General features: G+C 38.1%; 1 protein-coding gene across 1 annotated transcript in view; it reads right to left on the bottom strand.

Moving 5' to 3' along the window:
• The window catches only part of NCOA2 (nuclear receptor coactivator 2), a 76,763-nt gene extending 62,191 nt beyond the window's left edge, over positions 1 to 14,572 (bottom strand). Inside the window, exons 1-2 of the mRNA XM_009886217.1 lie at positions 14,467 to 14,572; positions 13,384 to 13,556 (exon numbers count right to left, since the gene is read on the bottom strand). Of these exons, the coding sequence (XP_009884519.1) occupies positions 13,384 to 13,556; positions 14,467 to 14,549 (256 nt within the window). The 5' untranslated portion in view covers positions 14,550 to 14,572. The remainder of the gene's footprint in view (positions 1 to 13,383; positions 13,557 to 14,466) is intronic.
• Between the last annotated feature and the right edge of the window lie 4,270 nt (positions 14,573 to 18,842).

Below are 18,842 nucleotides of genomic sequence, written 5' to 3'. Positions count from 1 at the left end.
ACTCTGCACTGAAATATTAGATACAAATATTTGGCATCACTCTGTTTAACAGAGTAATTATTGTCTTTGGTATGTACTGAATTAGGACAGAAAATTTTACTGTATTTTTTGGCATTTACAATTTTATAAGTGTTAGATATATACTTAATGAGTAACCTCATCTTGTTTTGATAATTCATCTCTAAAAACAGCATTAATATGAATGTCTAAATTGTGGGAGCCTGATGTTCTTTAACATTTTGGCTGAGTTGATGTTTTTAAAGACAAGAAGTATGGCAGGATCTGATAATTTTGTTCAAAACAGGGCTCCATCACTGTCTCAGAAATAATATATTGCTTTCACAAAAGTTAACAGCTCTCCAGTTGGTTCTTTGACACATAAAAACACAGGCAAGATTTTGAAAATAAGATACAGGGTTAACACTCTTTAGACTACAATCTGCAGATGCAACTGCCAAGCTAATTAAACATATAGGTTTCCAAAACTTAGGCCAAAATAACATACTGCAAAGCACTATTAATCTAGCCAGACCCTGTTTCTTGAAGCCTCACTCTTATGTACTTAACCAACTGTTAAAAGGAAACAGATGACTCCCTTTCTTCGAATGCCACATCGCCATGATTACAAAATATCTTCTTTATTTTAGGATGCTGATGATAAATCTTTGTGACACACCAGATCATTCACAACAACAGGCAAAGATATTTTGCTTTTATAAATTGCCATTGACGACTGCAAAAGTTTTCAAGAGACCTAATATGGGGCAAAAAAAAAAGAAATATGATGGATCATGGGCTCCCTATGAGCCCATGAAAGAAAAAAGTTTCCATAATAAACCATAGGCCAAAATGGAGCACAGATAATTGAAGACAGCTAAGGAAGAACAGAAACAAGTTTAATTTAATGTGTCCATGCTAACATGGATAACAGGGCTCCTACTGCTTCTAATAGACCAGATTGTAGTAGATAAATCTTTTACGAAAAAGCTCTAAATCGTTAAGTACAAGTAAAGTTTTCTTCCTATAATAGCCCAGTGTTCAGAAATAGAAGCTGGGGCCCCTCTTCTTGCTTTTTAAGGAAGGAATTTTTTCATGCAAATCCTTTATGAAACTGTTTAAGATTCATTTCATATATTTCAACAGTGGCTACATTATTTCAGGTATGTTATGAATATGGCATGGCTGTTGGAAGGATGGTAATGACTATTAACATGTATCCTTTAAGATATTCTCCAAAATTATAAGATCTTTTTTCATTACTCTAGAAAAGTTTGGCTTATCTCGTTGCTAAGATTTACATCCAGACAAAGTCACTTTTAATCTCAATTACATTAATTTGTTCTGTCACATTTTAAAATGCCTGCTAATAGAACTGATAGGTACAAATCGGCTCCCTTCAATAGACTGAACTATACTTACAACTTAATTAATTAGGCGTTATAGTTTCTTGTTCTCTATTTCAGAGTCATGAAGTAGGAATCAGCACCCAGTCTAAAATAAGTCAGTATAATCCATAAACAGAAAAATAATTAAACACAAACCCTATTGCTTTCTCTGTTTTCTTAGCGAGCCTTATCAGTTGTCCTCTGAGGAGAAACTTTGATCTGCCTTAAAAATGGTTCCCTTAACCGCGGGCAACTAGCAGCTCGTTTGAAAGGATCAAAGAATCACAGGATGGAAGGGGTTGGAAGGGACCTTCGGAGATCATCTAGTCCAACTCCCCTGCCCAAGCAGGTTCACCTAGAGCAGGTTGGACAGGAATGCATCCAGGCAGGTTTTGAGTATCTCCAGAGAAAGGGGACTCCACAACGTCTCTGGGCAGCCTGTTCCAGTGCTCTGTCACCCTCAAAGTAAAGAAGTTTTTCCTCATGTTGAAACAGAATTTCCTGTGCTCCAGTTTGTGCCCAGGATGCTGCATGTCATGGTGGTGGGTGCTGCTGTAGCCTCGCTGCTTTTCACCAGCCCCAAGGTCCTGATGCAGCACAGGCTGGGAGTGAGGTGCCCCCAGTTTGGCAACGGTGACATTGAGTATGCTGAACAAATGTGGCTTTAACTAGGAAATGCTGAAGATTAAGGTCTGACTCCAGTCATGTCTCTCCTTGGCATGAAGGCTGGTAATGCAGGTCTGCCGCCAAGCCTGTGCACCAGATCAGAAGTGATAATCCAGAACCTTTTCCTCCATTCTGCCATTTACTTACTCACTTGCAAAAAGCAACATGGATGCCTGCTTCTCACTTCTCCCATTAGAGCACCAACAGGTGAGACCTTTTAAATAATTGTATTTCCACGGGATTGTGGGTCTGCCTCAGCGTAAACATTTAAGGATAAGCGGTTTTCAGCTGAGTATCTAAATCTGAGGCCCAGGGTGGATCTGGGCCAAAGTACTTAACAAAAAAAAAAACAAAAAAAAAACAACCACCAACAAAAAACCCCAAACAAACAAACAAAAAAAACCCCAACAAAAAAAAACACCCAGCAACCCTCCCGCCCCCCCCTTCCCCCCCAAACAATAAAAGAAACCAAACCCCCACCTTTGGAAGGGGTTTAAGCTGTTGAGATAAAGGATATATTCTGAGCTTCACAGAAAGAAAGAATGACAATGCCCACAACCATCACAGAGCTCAGGGAAGGGAAGCATATTCTTACATGGTAACTCACAATGACCCTGAGAAAGCCAATATCCTCCCTCAGTTATATTTAATAAAGTTTTTATGGACTGGCTTGTCTGCCTGTACCACTGATACAAAAATGTAACAACAACAACAAAAAAAAAGGCTTACTGGGCATCTTTACATTTTAGATTGCCAACCGCAAACACCTAATTATATTTTGATCATTAAGTACAATGACCTGACAAGCTGTATTATAATGTCCCGTTAAAACCAGCATCTCTAGCAGTTAGATGGTGACTCAAATTCCAAGCTTAATGGCAATCATAGTAATCCTTGATATCGATCAGTGTAACTCTCAATGATTTATTATTAAGTTTGGTTCATTCATTCATTCCCTAAAACGATTTGATAATTTCTTACTGCAGCACTAAGAGAAAAAGTAGTATCAGAGAGACAACAGTGAATGGAATAAAACTCACAGGTACAGAAATGCTCGTCCCAAAACTACAGCTAAAAAGCTGCACTGAAGGCAAGAGGGAGCGTAACTGGGGAAGAAGTGGAAAACAAAATGCAGGACAATTATTAAAAAGGAGAGAAAAGAAAACAGCAAAGGCTGAAATACAAAGAAAATCCATTCTACATAAACTATCACTTTTGACAAGTAGTGACAGCGAGTATTGCGCTCAGAAAAGTCAAGGGGGCTATTAAGAAATAACTAAGGATAGAAAAACAAACTCAAACATTTAAATATTTCCTCCTAAGCTAAGGAGGTAAAAGGTTTTGTAGAAAAGGAGGAAGACAGGAAGAATTTTATGTTATTGGCACAAAATACCTCAATATTTTTCCACCCAACACCAAAACAAACAAACCAAGAAAAATCTAAATGAGGGTCCCTCTGAGTTTTCTGATCTATATTTAGAATTTACAACCTTGACATCTCTTCCCTCTTTTTTTTTTTTTCCATTTCCAAGTGAATCAATTGTTATATTTAAGCACACTTCCTCTTCCATGTTGAACATAGGCCCAGACCTAATTTGACATAGAATAACCTGTCTCTGGAAGACATCTCCCTCAGAAGGATCATGGGAACTGCAGGTTGTTCCAAGTCTTTCTAGGAAATTGTGCCTCAGAAGAAAAAGTACCAGTAAAAGGCTAGTGCTATTCATGATCACACAAGACAACAAGGGACCACTCTGACTGTCGAGCCGCATCCCAAAATGTTTTGCCAAGTGCCTCCTGCATTGTGCCAAGAACCTCCACTGAATTACAATATATATTTTGAAGGACATTTAAATCTGTTCAGGAGGACTGGTAGAACCTACCAGTTTCTTCCGTAAGTTGCTTCAAATTTCAGTTAACTTTCCACTAAGAATCTGCACTTACGTATGGGTGGGATTTGGCCACAGATTCCAGGTGTCAGGCCGTGTCCTGCCTTTGCCTGTTAAAAGAGTGCTCTGTGGCAGACACACTTCTCCACTTCGCTTTGCACCGGGAAGCAAAGCAAGGTTTGCAGGGACACATCTTTCTGATTCAAGATGAATACAGCCTCAGTCACAAGAGGTACCACGCTGCTGCTTCTTCCAAAGGGGCACATGGATACTATTTCAGATAACATGGCAGTATCTGGAGCATCTCCAGTAATGGAGCATCTACTTTGAAAGTTTTCTGCTTTAGCAGAACTTTTCTGTCTCCATCTTCTGATATCTGCTGTGATCTTGTGCAACCTAAAGAGTGGTTTGCTTTCAGAGGGAAGAGGGAGAATATGTGTGTGTAGTACGCACACAAGAGTACCCATTATCTTGTAAAATACATATAGATGTGCCAGAATACTTTAATGATGAAAGGAAACAGAAGGTATATATGTCTTAGCTCTCTAACCATCTGTCTGAGGACATTCACTAGGATCTCAACAGTGTACACTGAACTGGATCAGTGTACAGGAACTGATCATTTACCATGTCATCCTTCAAACTTGAGTCTATGTTTCTCTCCCCAGTTGCACACTGTGTGTTTTTATCAAAGAAACTGAAAGCTGTAGTAATTGTCTTTCATATCCTCAGTCATTTCTCATTCAAGGACCCCTATTTCTAACTAACTGTGCAGTTGTCCATATGTAGAATCTTTTACAGAAATAACAAAATGCATGACTTAGAACAGATGCAATTATCTTGGTTCTAGTTTGAACACAGAGGAGCCTTTGATCAATACCCCTTTAATGTGCAGTGAATCCACAGGTTTTCAGGATTCAAACATGGTATGAAAGGCATTGCACCCTATTGTGAGTAAATATTATATTATCACTTTTCAGGCTGCAGTCTGTAAAAAAGAAAAGATAAAAGCTGTGTAACAAAAGCTAGGTTCCTTATAATAGATGATCTTATTTTGACTGAAGTATCATCACTGCTCTCAGTAAATTAATTTGCTATTCCATAAATTAAGCTCCACAGAGACAGTCAAAGTAACATGAAGTCTCCTTCTTCATTTACTTGCTTTACATGCTGCTGAGATTAGTACATTGCATTCACTAATCTAAAGCACAGAGCAAGGCCTGCTGTTCTACAGTCAGCACCTTTTACACGGCATACCTTCCAGCAATAAGACAAACACAAATGTTAAGACTCAAATATTTCAGCAGCCCCCAATTCCTCTTTAACACCTAAACTCAGTATTTTTTATTGACCAGACACCTCTGAATACAGAGCAGCTGGTGAGAAACACTAGACTCAAGCGCTTCGTTCACACCATGGAGGGCTGGATGTCAGCCTGTATTTCTATATTTTATTTTTTCCCCAAATTTAAAATGCTAAATGCATTTATGATGTTTACAGTTCATAAGAGATTACATGATAAACTGCAAAAGAAAAATTGTAAAGTTTTCAAGTTTCAAATGCTTAGTGACAGTTTAAACGCAGTCTGAGAACAATACCCTATCTGCAAGGAGGTGGCCTCCAAAATCCTAAACTTCAGGAAGAGATGTCTGCATCTTTCTTATACAAGACATTTTCACTACACTCCCAGAAGTAAAAAATACACAGGCCATTCTATGATCGGTAAATATTAAAGTAACAAACCCAAAACTTTAATGAAAATATTCCTGCAAAGATCAAAGAGGGAACACTTGAGACATATCCCCCAAAACATGTTAAACTTAGCAAAAGAAGCACAGTCCTTTATGGCATTCCCCAGCATTGGCATTATAGACCTCTCAGATTGCAACCATCTTTGCAGCTACAGAACATAAAATAAACCATGCTCCACTACTTTGGATGATTTTCTCTCTTGGTCATTTAGAAGTTATGAAACAAAAGAAAATAAAAATTAAAGAAAAGCAAAACACAAGTAGTATGCAAAACAAACAAGCAAGTTTTCCTGAAACATCTGCCAATAATTACTATTTCTACCTGAAAAAGCCTGCTGTCTCAACAATTAGGAGTGAATATTTAGTTTCTCTTCAACTTTGAGCCACAAGTTGGATTCAAAGCTTAGATTTCCAGTCTAAAACTTCAAGCAAATTATCCCTAGAACTGAAGTCATCCCTCATCAACAAAGTTGAAGTCCATGGACGAGACATGTCTTGTTAAGTGACAGTCATTGCCCAACACCCTCCAATGCCCAACAGTGCCAAGACAGCTGCGGGCGTTAGCCCACAACTCAGTCATTGCTGGCACGCTTGGACCCTTGTTGGAGGGGCCCCAGCAAGGACCCATGGGGAGACAGATCCTCTCCTCCCTCTTTAGACCGGTCAAAGCGAAAATCCTGCTCAGGCTCACCACACAGCTGCACAACTGCTACTGCCAGAGCAAGGGAGGGATGGGAAACTCCTGGCCAAGAGGAAGGCAAGGGACGGTGGAACCAGGGCTTCCAACAGCTGCCTCATTTCCTGCAGGTTAGTCTGCAGCCTGCACGTCAATGTCTTTAGGACCACTATATTATTGCTTTTGGTCAAAATAAAGAAAACCAAAATTGACCTAAATCTCCTAATCAGATGACAAGTAAACAGTTTTATTAACTTTGGGGAACAAGGCTATATTTATTCTAAAACGGCAGCTAGGACTTTAACCATGATTAAGAAGGAAAAAACAACAATCCACTAAATCTTGTTAGGTGCATAGATTTTACACTGGTTTCACAATTTTGATTACCAGTTTGATGACTATTTTTGTCTGTTTTCTTGAGGCAAGAGAATCACAGACTGGTTTGGGTTGGAAGGGAGCTTTAAAGATCATTAAGTCCACTTCCTCTGCCATGGGCAGGGACATCTTCCACTAGATCAAGTTGCTCAAAGCCCTGTCCAACCTGACCTTGATCACTTTCAATGATGGGGCATCCACAACTTCGCTGGGCAACCTGTTCCAGTGTCTCATCACCCTCATTGTAAAAAAAAATTCTTCCTTATGTCCAATCTAAATCTACCCTCCTTCAGGCAAAAACCATTGCCCCTTGTCCTGCCACTACAGGCCTCAGTAAAAAGTCTCTCTCTGTCTGTCTTTAAGTAGCGAAAGGCTGCAATAAGATGTCTCCGGAGCCTTCTCCTCTCCAGGCTGAACAACCCCAACTCTCTCAATAGTTTGAACCCAGTTTGGACGCAGCTATATGTGATAAAGGTGTCTTCAGCTATTCCCCTCATAAGTCATGTTAATTAAATTATAACAGCACTTCCACAGAAAACTATTAGTACAGCTAAAATGCCATAACTTACGTGTAGATAAGGCCTAAGCCAACTAGTCTGAATAATACGCAACTCCAGTAAAAAAAGCAAACCCCAGGAAATTTCCCACTTGATGGGTCTGCTGGCTAATGACTACTTTTCATCAGAGCCAGAAAAGAAACCGATGGTCTGCATTACCTAAAACCAGTTTAAAATCTCCAGTGAATCAGTAGTTCTCTGGAGGCATGCAAGTAGTAAAGTCAATATAAGTGGATATTTAGCCAAAAAGCTTTACAATGTACAGAGGAAGATCAAAGCCATTTTCAGTGCATCACTCTCAGCTGTAGGTAGAGGAGACAGCAAAGCAAATTCAGTAATAGATTTTTTTGTAAATGTTCTGCATAAATTGCTTGACTTCACAGCACAAATTCCTCTGACACTTAATTCAGTCTTAAAATCATATCACGCTGAAAGTACAGCACATATAAATAATAATAGCCATGTAGGACCCCTTCAGAAAAAAAGGTTCAAAAATTGGCATCGATTTTAAATCTCCTGCCATCTCAAATATGATTAACATAAAAAAAATAATTACAGCAAAATAGACAACTGAAATATTTGCAAAACAAAAACCAAACAAAAATCAAGTCTGCATACGCTCTCTTGTCTTAATATTCTGATTTGGTAAGATATTTATGCACATAAGTTTAAACCTTTAAGTAGTTCCACTGACTTAACAGGGATTACTCATCTGCTTAAAGTTAGGCAGTTGCTTAAATACCTTGTGAAATATGAATCTAAATTCAGATCTGATAAATTCAAAGTAGCAGCAGCCAAAGTAACACCTCATTACAGCTTCAAGATCATGCTGTTTTCCTTTAGCAAGCGATTTTACTTGCATACTGGCGCTGGAGGCAACGGTAGACTATCTGCTGGAGTGACCCTGTGATTACAAAGTAGTCTTACTACGGGAAAGCAAAAACTGGTTTTGTTATCAAACGTGAAATCAGAAAAAGCAGATACATATGATTAACAAGAAGCCTTCTTTTTTAATTCATACAGGTTCCATAGCTCCTGCACGTCTCTTCACCAAGTACTTCTTCTCCCAACACTGTTTAGCTTTCACATGATGATTCATTCTGTCCAAGGTCTGTCTTGTAAGGCTATTCTAAAAACAAGATCTGACAACTCAAAAGTGTACATTAACAACTAAACTGATAAACACCACCCTGATATCCCTTCCCTGTACTACTGAAAAGTTGACCTACAGAACACAAAACCTGTTCAGAAACTGGTGACACACAAAAGCTGGACTCTGCAGGAAAATGGAACTGAGACATAAAATCTCATTTGGGAATACTTTGGCCCAGTAGGTTATATGCCACTGTATGTGAACCTAAGTAAGACAGGGGGATGCCATTCTAAAAAAGGGCTCCAGAAAACAGAAAGGCATGGAGAGTAGAAGGAGAAAAATAAAAGATACAGACCTGGAGTTTAATAAAAGGTACTCAGGGGACTTCAGAAAAAAACCCACGTCCTGCACTTCAAGTCAGGACACATTCTTCAGCACTTCTACTGAAGGGGTCAGAGGAGACTGCTTAGCTAGAGAAACTGCTGAAGAAGCTTAAGGTGATCTTCAGTATTCTCTGTACCTACTGCATTGCTGATAGCCAGAGAAGAGGGTAAAAGCACAACTAGATAATGAAGAAAAGGAGGTTTCAAAGCCTGAACCAGGAGATGTTCAAGCAGTGAAATCTAACAAATAGTCTCTGCTTCAAAATGTGAGCTATTTACCTGCTGAGACTGAGGTTAGCATGATGGATAAAAAGAGCTTTAAACTAAGGACAAAGATTTCATTTTTATCTCCTCTTAATACCTAGAAGGAAAAAAAAAAAACAACAGCTAAAGGGGGACAGAGCAACCAAAAAAAAAATAATGAGAAAGAAAAACGCTAACATAATGAGAGGAGTCAGGCAAATAACAAGATTTGAGGAAGAGGAATATTGTAGGTATGAAATCAAACAAGACTGATATGAAACAGTTCGACTAATTGTAAGCTAAGGAAGAAGAGAATCCAGACTCCTTTTATTTGCTGTCAGAATTTTGTTGTCTTCAGATATGAGAAAACATTTTCAGCAGTACTTATACAACTGAAATGAATCTGTTTTAAGTGCTGAAGGCGTTTCTTAAAAATAAGGTAGGATCCTAAAATCAATCAGACACTATTTTACTAAATATATTTCTTAAGTACAATCAAATTGCTTTATAGCTTCTTGTCGGTCTGGCATATAATGGAACATTTATCCCCAGTGGCCTTTACACTTGCCTAAACCAAGCTTTTTTAATTAAGCACATGCAAATTGGAACTTACTGTGCTTGTACACATCTGTGTAGATTATGAACACATCTGCAACATATATGACTATTATTCTTTCAAAGTAACATAACATAGACTCCAAGTAACAGGCGAGCTTACACTTTCAGTACCGTGTAATGCAACCATAAAACCACCATTTCGTATCATTTTTATGGCATAAATAAAAAACTGAATTAATATTTTCCCCAAGTGCTTGAAACAGAAGTCTCAAATCTCCAGTAGAAATACGCACTTTAGATTTACATGAATAGAACTTCTGTTTGGCTTCATGCTAAAATCACAATTTTTCATCTCCTCTGGACATCCACAAATCTCTATCCAATCACTGTAAGATAATATAGTAAAGGTCCTCAGTAGAAAATTAAGCCTTTGTAAAGAAACTTGTCTTCATTTTCGCAAGCACTAAAAACATTTCACAACCCATTTAAAACTACACACAATGGTTACATCTTCCAAATATCTTTAATTCTTCTAATGAATTCAGTTACGCGCATATATATTTATAACTTGCTTTCAAATTGTAATAAACCGAGTCGCTAACATACCACAACTAAAGAATCTTTGAAGCATACACTGTGAGAAACGATATAAAGATAACAGAGATAGTATTGCAAATATGTATTTGCATATAAAATAGACCAGGATAACATTGTACTAAATTACATAGTATTACTTGAGAAAAAAAACCTATTACTTTTTTCAGCTACCAGCCCAGCAAGCTCGACATGGGAAATGAATATCAATCTGTATTTCTTCGTTCCTCGTTTTCATTCCTAGAACCTAGAATAAAGTCCCCTTGTCAAATCTCAGTAGCAGCTATAAAACCTGTTGCTTTCAGTGGCTTTACAAGGTATTTATAACTGACTGCGCTTTCGTAGGTAATTAGGCCTTAATGTGCAATTCTATTTATAGACAAAGAAGAAAAATTGTGTACAATTTTTAGTATTTATTTCAAAAACTTGAACTCTTTACTAAAACTCTTAAGTAATAAAACTGTAAAATAAATTTTCACTAATTTAATCTAATCTGTCTTTGAAGAAATGCAGAGCAGACCCACTGAGCAAAAACTGAGCCATCTTAGTTTGTCCGTGTTCGTGTGGGAATTTCAGGAGGTTAATTTAGTTGTCTCCTACAGGTATTTCATCTAACACTAAAAATCAACAAAACACCATAACTGTAAGAATGATTTTTAACCCGAGTCTCATGGCACTTTATGCAAGTATAGTATTATTTTCATGACTTTGTTTTAGAAATAGATACTGTTAGGATAATGCAAGTGTTTGACCATTGTAAAGGTCTTCTAACACATCTCGGCAGTGGAAAAACAATCCGGAAGATTTGGAACAACCTAGAAGTTAATACATTTAAATGATGAGTATATATAAGTGCAGGATTCCCAATGCGAGGTGATAAACCACCTAAAAAACATGAGACAGCAATTGTGATAGCCTCATTAGATCTTTAATCTGTTTGCCCTGCTTAGGTCAGGTTTTTTTGTGGCACTTGACAGAAGTATAGGTGCACTGCACCGTTTGTGCAGTTTGAATGTTTACTATATGTGAGTGCTATTTGTTAATGAAATACCTGTTCCAAAACAATGTTGTGTTTCAGAATATGCTGTCACGTGAATTTTTTCTTACAAGGAAAACCCATTTAAATTTGCTATAACAACAAACAGATGTAGCTTTTATGTAGAAATTGGTATAATTTTTTAAGATTAATTTAAAGGAATAATTTCAAATATTCTGATCTCTTTTTCTAGATCCTGAGATGCTATTAATGACCAACTTGAAGGTCTCAGTGTTTTGCAATGCCCCTTGGAGAGGCTTAAAACCTAGTCTGTACCAGATATGAGTTTTATGTAAAGACCCAAACAGTTATCAGACAGTCTAATTGTTCTCAGTTGAAGAACCTTGTGCAACAAATCAACATCATAAAGAGTAATTTAGTATCTTTATTACTCAAGGGTTGCAAACTACTTTTACTCGTCAAAATAAACAGTATTCATAGCATTTTAGTCTGTCTTTAGACTTGTGTTTTCAGCTGTTTTTGCAACAAAACTTTATGAGCTTAGAAAATGAGGTGCACATTCAGCTCTGGTACAATTCTGGCCCATGATGGCTTAAATAATTTACATGTAACCTGGTTTGATGAGTGTGAACATTTTATAACAATATGAACCTGTTTTTGTGATATTAGTCCTGAACAACAAAACCCTGGATTTGCCAAAGCTGCTGTTAGTTAGAACCAGCTTTTCAGACTAGATGTTCTAGAACTGCTGAGAGAATTACCAAGTGAACTAACAGATTTTTCTCTGTGCATCCACTTCCCAGGAAAACACAATTTTTTTTGGTCCTTATTCCTTCTCAGGTAAGGATAAGAAGAATGTGTCTCTTGGTGACAGCAAAACAAAAATCCAAAACTGAAAGTGCGAAAAGTAAGAAGAAAAGAAAAGAAAGAATAAAAAAAATAATCTCAAAAGCCAGCAAGGTGCAAAATTATGATGGACACTGTTCCAGGGCAAGAGGTATACTTCCAATATGGGTCACGGCAACTTCACTAGAATGTCCATTTTAAAAATTATGGCAACCTAATAGCAATAAGAAGAGAACAAGCTGAGAAATAGGACAGAAATAGGAACACTCCCGAAGATCAATTAGAGCCATTTTGGAGGCAGTTGACACAATTTGACACTTCCCACTTTCCATTTAGCTTTGAATAAGCTGATGTCTAAAACTGCAGATCTACTTATCTATTTGTTTCAGAAATAAATCTGTATCTAAATTATGGAACACGTAATCTCCACTTTTATAACTTCACACATGCAGTATGGAAAACTAAGCATTATTTTCCCACAGAAATCACAGAATACTGAAAAAGTGAAAGATGTTAATTAAAAGTGTTTGAAAACCAAAGGAATCACTCTAAACACAGCTTATAAAGCGATTGCAATCTTCTACATTAAAAGAAAAATGATACGTACCTACCTAATTTGAGAATCTGAATCTGCCCCAAACACCTGCAGTGCTATTCATGCCTGCCCAGATAGAGCTGTGCCACAAAACCCACTTCCAAACATGTAAAGTTTCTAAAAGATTTGGGCTTTTTCCTTTAAATAGGAAATATATCAAGAGAAAAGAAATACAAAAGTAATCTTCTAGACAAAGAACAGGAAGAAAACTGTCACGTTCTCTGGTTTACATTTATAACAGGACCCTATCTAGAGATTAGAATAGTTTCAAATCTATTGTAGTTGAGGATATGATGTCATCATTTAAGGGACGCAGATAATTTAGTCCACAATATCTATTCATACCAACAAAAGAAAGCAAGAGGGGGATGCAGAGTACTTTCATACCCCACTCTCCTGAATGATTCCTATTTTACATGTACCCATCATCCATGTAAGAGTATAAAAGCAGTCTTTTTATTTTACCCCCAAAGCCATCTGCTAGTGTAACTTTTGTAAAACCACAACTGATTTCAATTCCATTAGAGGCACATGTCGGACTGACTGACTTTCCCTCTCTCTAGGCAATTTCTGAATTTTCTGTGAGGCTTATTTTTAAAATACTGAACGTTATACTTAACACATTCTATTTACAAGACATTACAGCGTTTTTCATTACTGATTTAAAAAACCTGGGAGTTTGCTAAAGAAAAGCTGAAGAGACTCTCAGGTTTGCCAAAAATAAAGTAATAATCAACACAGAAAACATTCAAAGTCAATTAATTAGTCCTCTTACCTTGTTCTTTTATCTGACGAATTTGCTTCACAGTTTCTTTCAAGATTGCACATTTGTCAGGTTTAAAGTTAAAGTTGTCAATATCATTAAAATTTGCAAAAATCAGCTCTGCAAGTTCTTCTATGTATTTATTCTCTTGCTCACGATTGCGTTTCTCAGTGCTTCTTTTAGGGCTGAAAGAGGAGTTCATAAAAATGGTGTGTTTAATGCAAGCTTGTTTGCCTTCTGGCCAGCTCAAAGATGATTTCAAATGGTTTGAGATGAGTTTAACAAAAACAGAGAGAATTGCCCCCTCTCGCTACAACTAATACAACTTACAAGTTTCTCAAGCAGAAAGGTTTCCTCTGAAACAAGCAAAGGAGCATTTAAAAAGACATCACTTATTTTTTCCCACTAGTCATGTTTTTGTTTCAAACGAGGTTTGGGATATGACGTTCAAAATATAGCTTAAACTGGTGGGGGGTGGGATTTGAACATTCACAAGTATCCTTCCTCATCGTGTCAAGGATCCAAGGAGTATAAAATGACAACAGTGTATAAAAAAAAATAAAACAGCTTAGAAAGTTAAATCAAACACTCCATACTCCCTACCTTCTCATGAAATTACAAAAGACAGTCATAAGAAAAAATGCTGAATGAGTGGTTATGCTTTAAAAATTATTTGTGTTGGTAATGCAAATACCATAACACTGCAAAATATTTTTCACGTCCCTGATTACGATGTACAAGAGAGGTGGTAAAAAAATCTTAAGATTGCCAGATGAATGAATGAAGACTCTCTGCAGTGATTAACCAAAAAACATTTTTGTGTAGCTCCTGTATTGTCATGCAAATTGTACATTTTGGCACTAGACTGGATTTAAAACAAACAAGAAAATAATAAGAAAATACAATACCTCCCCCGACTCCCCATCTCCAAATCCACAACAACACAGAATTACTGAATCAGAGCAGTTTGGTACAGACTTCTCTTTGCAAGAATGGCAAGATTGTAATTTTCTAATGATTGTGAAAAATATGTGCACGTGTAACATTTTTTCTAAGTCTTTCTCTTTCAACATCTTCAGACATAAATGGTCTAACCTGGGTCCAAGCTGATCGGGATCCTTGCGCTTTCTTGACTCTGCCCTGGATGGGTCAGAGGTATTTTCTCCCATCCCACTCATCTTGAACACATATCAGCAACTAGAAGGAAGAAAGTGCAAGAAAGGGTTATGGTGGAAAAGTCATGAGTTCTTTGTTCGTATGTCCAAGTGTCTTGTTCTACACCCAACGCAGTTTTTACTTGGCAAATCTATCATTTGAAATAGAGTTTGTTTGAAAGGTACCAATAAAAATACCACTTTTATGACCCCACAAAACACTATACAAAACTCCTGCAGAAGAAAATTTGTGGTGGGGAAGTAAAACATTATCATCTCTTTGATTGTTGCCAGTTATGTAAAAACAGGTAAGTACATTTTGTGCCTGGGTTGCTGAATTTTCATGGCAATTTTGCAAGGTTGAGTGAGGAAAGACAAAGGAAAAGCCGTAGTGCCACACAACAAGAAAAACACAACAGAATTGAAATACATTAAATGAAACATGTATCCCAGCTACATGAAAAGGTAGCACATGCAGCTTTAGTTGAAAATCAGAAGACAATGCTTGCACAAGTACATGTACAATATCGTAGAAACAGAACATCTGTCAACACTACAGATCACTGAGGAACTGATAAATATTTTGTCCATATAATCTACCTCATAAGAAAAGAACTTGTCAAGCTATCATGTTAAAACAACACTAGCTGATTATAATTTATGCAATAAACAGTCCGTGGAAATCCTGCCCCGCTCCTGGCCGTCTGTTGTCCTGTGCACCATAGGAGCGCATGAAACTCGCCTTCCCCAGATTACAGACCCCTCCATAAGTACCAATATTCTAGAGGCAGAAAACACTATTGCAAAGGGCATAGGGAGATGATGTAAACGATCAAAAAGCTCATGCAATACAGGGCAGTCCTAGCTCACCATCTGCCTAGCTGCTGCCCGTTTTGTAAGGATCATGGCAGAGAGACGCTGCCAGACATTTCAGAGAGCTCCTGTATTGTTTGGGATTAGCAGAAAAATAAACATGAGTGCCATGAAGGAGCCGAGTGTCTCCAGGAGGTGATTCATACCATGCTAAAATAAGCGCTGGAGCCCGTAATTCCATGATCACTTCACACCAGCATAAAATGGAAATCAGGTATCAAAACAAGGGGGTCCGCCACCTCCTCCTTTCGTTCCTGCCCCACCAGTTCCTTTCCCGCTGCTGGCCCCATCAGCCATGCACTGAACTCAGTGAGGGAATGCTGCGGGTTAAAACTGTAGTCCCCTTCTCTTTTTCTTTTTGACACTGTATAAGATCTAGCAGCCACGGCTTGTGGTGGAAACAGATGTTCACATGATAAGTCTTACTTTTTCCAACGAACTGGCTGAAGGAAGATATGGGCAGAAAGAGCCTGGAGAGTGAGATGTCGGCAGTTCTGCAGGGATGCTGAGAAAGGCTACTTACTGAAACATGAGCAAGCAAACCAAGACTCGGAGCCTTCTCAGATTCAGAACTGAACACCATCTAACATTTTTCTCAATTAAAAAAACCCGCCAAAATGCCAGGAATAAAAATTCCTTTCTTTATACTGAAAATATTTGCTTTTTAACCTGTTTGAGTGGAGTCATTTCCTTTTTTGAGACACTGGTCAAGTTTCATGAAAAACACTAGATCATCCCTGAAAGATACAGCTCCCAGCTGGTCTTTGATATGCATGATATCAGATCCTATTTGAAAAATACTTAGATTATCTTTTTACCAATTACGTCTACACATGCATATTTATATCTACATGTGTACGTACGCACTGCCAACATTTTGAGAACCCACTTCAAGAAGAGCAAGAAGGCCCTGGTTCTGCACCAAAGCAGAGCTGAGCTCTCAAAGGGAAGATGTACCATCCCAAACGCCACCATTCTGTACTTGCTGGGGAACTCCCAGTGACCCCAGCCAGGGCATTCACAGTGCCACACCAACGCTGACCTGTGACACTAGCTGCTACTTAACGACTACATATCTTCACTGATTTCTAGTCCCAGCAGCCCCTCACATCCTAATTTATCTAAATACAAAAAGTGGAAATATACATTTGTCTAACCGGCTAGGACCTAAGCACCTTCTTGAACATATGCAATTTCACAAGTAAGCAACAGTAGAGCTCCAAGGAAGGAGCAATATACTATTAAGAAAACTGTGATGATAATTAAAAAGAAGTTGTGAGGAGACAGCAGCTCCACGTCTCTGTCAGTGGAGAGCTGGCACTGTCCTTGGGGCTCTGTTCCAATGACTAAATTTTTCACTGACCAGGGTGAGAAAAAAAATCATCAGCATGATGAAAGCCGTACATTCCCGAGATCATCTGATCTCTGAGCCAGATTCAGATGGTGACCTAAAGTTCAGAAGAAAAATTAGGCTGGGGAATCCCTTAGTTTCTTATGCTTCCCAAGTAATACCTGAGAAATGTAAATTGGTGAACTATTTTTCTTGAGAAAAGCAAGCACAACAACTCATGAAAACTTGTCAAACATTCAACAGTCAACTTCTCCCCCAAGAGTAGTAACAATTAAAGTCAGAGGTAAGCGTTTAGGGGGAACATTCCCCTCCACTCCCCCTTCATGCCGAAGAAAGCAAATAGGAACGGTTATTGACAGTCTCCCCACCTACTCTGTCAGGCTTACTTCAAAGGGAAGTTTATTTTTGCAGGAACCAAAGTTTGATTGGTGGCTCCACCAATGCATAGCTCAACTCTTCTTGCATTCACACTGATGCTATTCTGTAGAAATTCCACTAGGTCTACGATATCAGCCTTCACAGGACACATTAAAACTAACCTCCCAGCATAAACATCCGAACTTCATCCTTCTTTATTTAAGGGAACAAAAGTGGTACCATTATTATGAAACTAGCATCTTCTTCTCCCCATATTAAACATAGTAACTGGACCTAAACAGTTTATTTATTAGTAGTATTATTTTATTTTATTTGCACTTCCAGGTCATTACCTCTTTTTCTCAGCAGTATTATCAGTTTGTTCTTAGAATGAGTTACCCGTTTCTTTTAACTCATTGTAAAGTTTTTCTGGAATTCTACTACCTACTACCATATTTGCTTTCTGCTCTCCCTACACCTTAATTAAAAACCACATTCTATACCTCAAAGATCTGTATAGGCTCTGCAGCTCCTGCGCTGTAGGTGCCAGCGCTCCAGAACAGAATGCAAAATCCAGGCTGAGGTGCCTTGGAAAGTGGAGAGCTGGACAGATGATACTAAGTCAATCCAAAAAATCTCACAGGCCCAAATGAAAGTCACTCAGCAGTATCCAGTACACAGCACTAAAATCAAAAGGAAATGCCCCGAAACCCTATCTCCCTAGGGATTTAAGGGCTGACTGGGCTCCTGAGTTAAGATAAATGAGGAATAACCTTTTAGAAGATGTGGACAGATAATCTGCTGCTCTGCTCTTCCATAATGCTACGTATCAACTAGACGAGCCAGAAACTGAGCAATGGATATTCAGTTCCCTACTGGCAGAGGGTTTTCAAGCCTTTATTTCTCAACAAGCAGGACATCCTCCTAGGCCGTAGGCTATCCACTTGCCAAAACTGGATGTTTATGAAGCAAAGAGGGCATGGTTAATTAACTCTTGCAGTCCAATAGGAGTCTTTAGGTGTGTAGCCCATACCAACTAAACCCACAGGTAAGTAGTTCAAACACTGTCTTAAGGCACAAGGGATTGAGGTTTGAATCCCTTAGGCTGAGGAGGAGGGGAACAAACTCATACCTCCCATTCCTCAGCAATGACTCTAACAAGTCAAGTCGAGTCGAAGAGATGAGCACCCTCCCAGTTTCCTCATGTCTTCTAACAAGAAAGCAGCTATTTTAAATTTTTTACATGAGGTAATTCACATTCAAGATCTATGCATACTACTGGATGAACATCTCTGGAGGGTCTAGGAACCTCTACAAATTTAATGCAGCATAAGTGAGGAACTAAAACCACAGTTTTCAGAAGAAATGACTTCTGGGCACATGTAGTACCAAAGAGCACACACCTAGGAAACTTTCAAGTGAAAAGGGGAAAACCTCATGAATTTAGATTGAATTGATAGATGAATTTTAGACATACAAACATATGTGGGTCAGGAGCAGCTGAATTGCAGATGATAGTTTCTAGTTCAGCCCTAACTCCCTCCAGACACATTAATTTATCCATCTCAAAATCTCTTGGTTATTCTTTGTTACTAATAGTTTTATAATACACAAAACTCAAAACATTGAATAAATTAATATTTTAAAACAAGACCATTTAGGAACTTTTAAAGTTGTTCTAAGTATTCTTAGGCTCCTGAACCACATGGATAGCTTCTCAAACCAGAAAATAAAAC

This window comes from Charadrius vociferus, unplaced genomic scaffold, assembly GCF_000708025.1.
Source record: "Charadrius vociferus isolate BGI_N301 unplaced genomic scaffold, ASM70802v2 scaffold885, whole genome shotgun sequence".
Taxonomy (NCBI): Eukaryota; Metazoa; Chordata; class Aves; order Charadriiformes; family Charadriidae; genus Charadrius; species Charadrius vociferus.
Note: the sequence above shows the minus strand (reverse complement) of the source record. Positions and strands in the feature narration are given on the sequence as shown.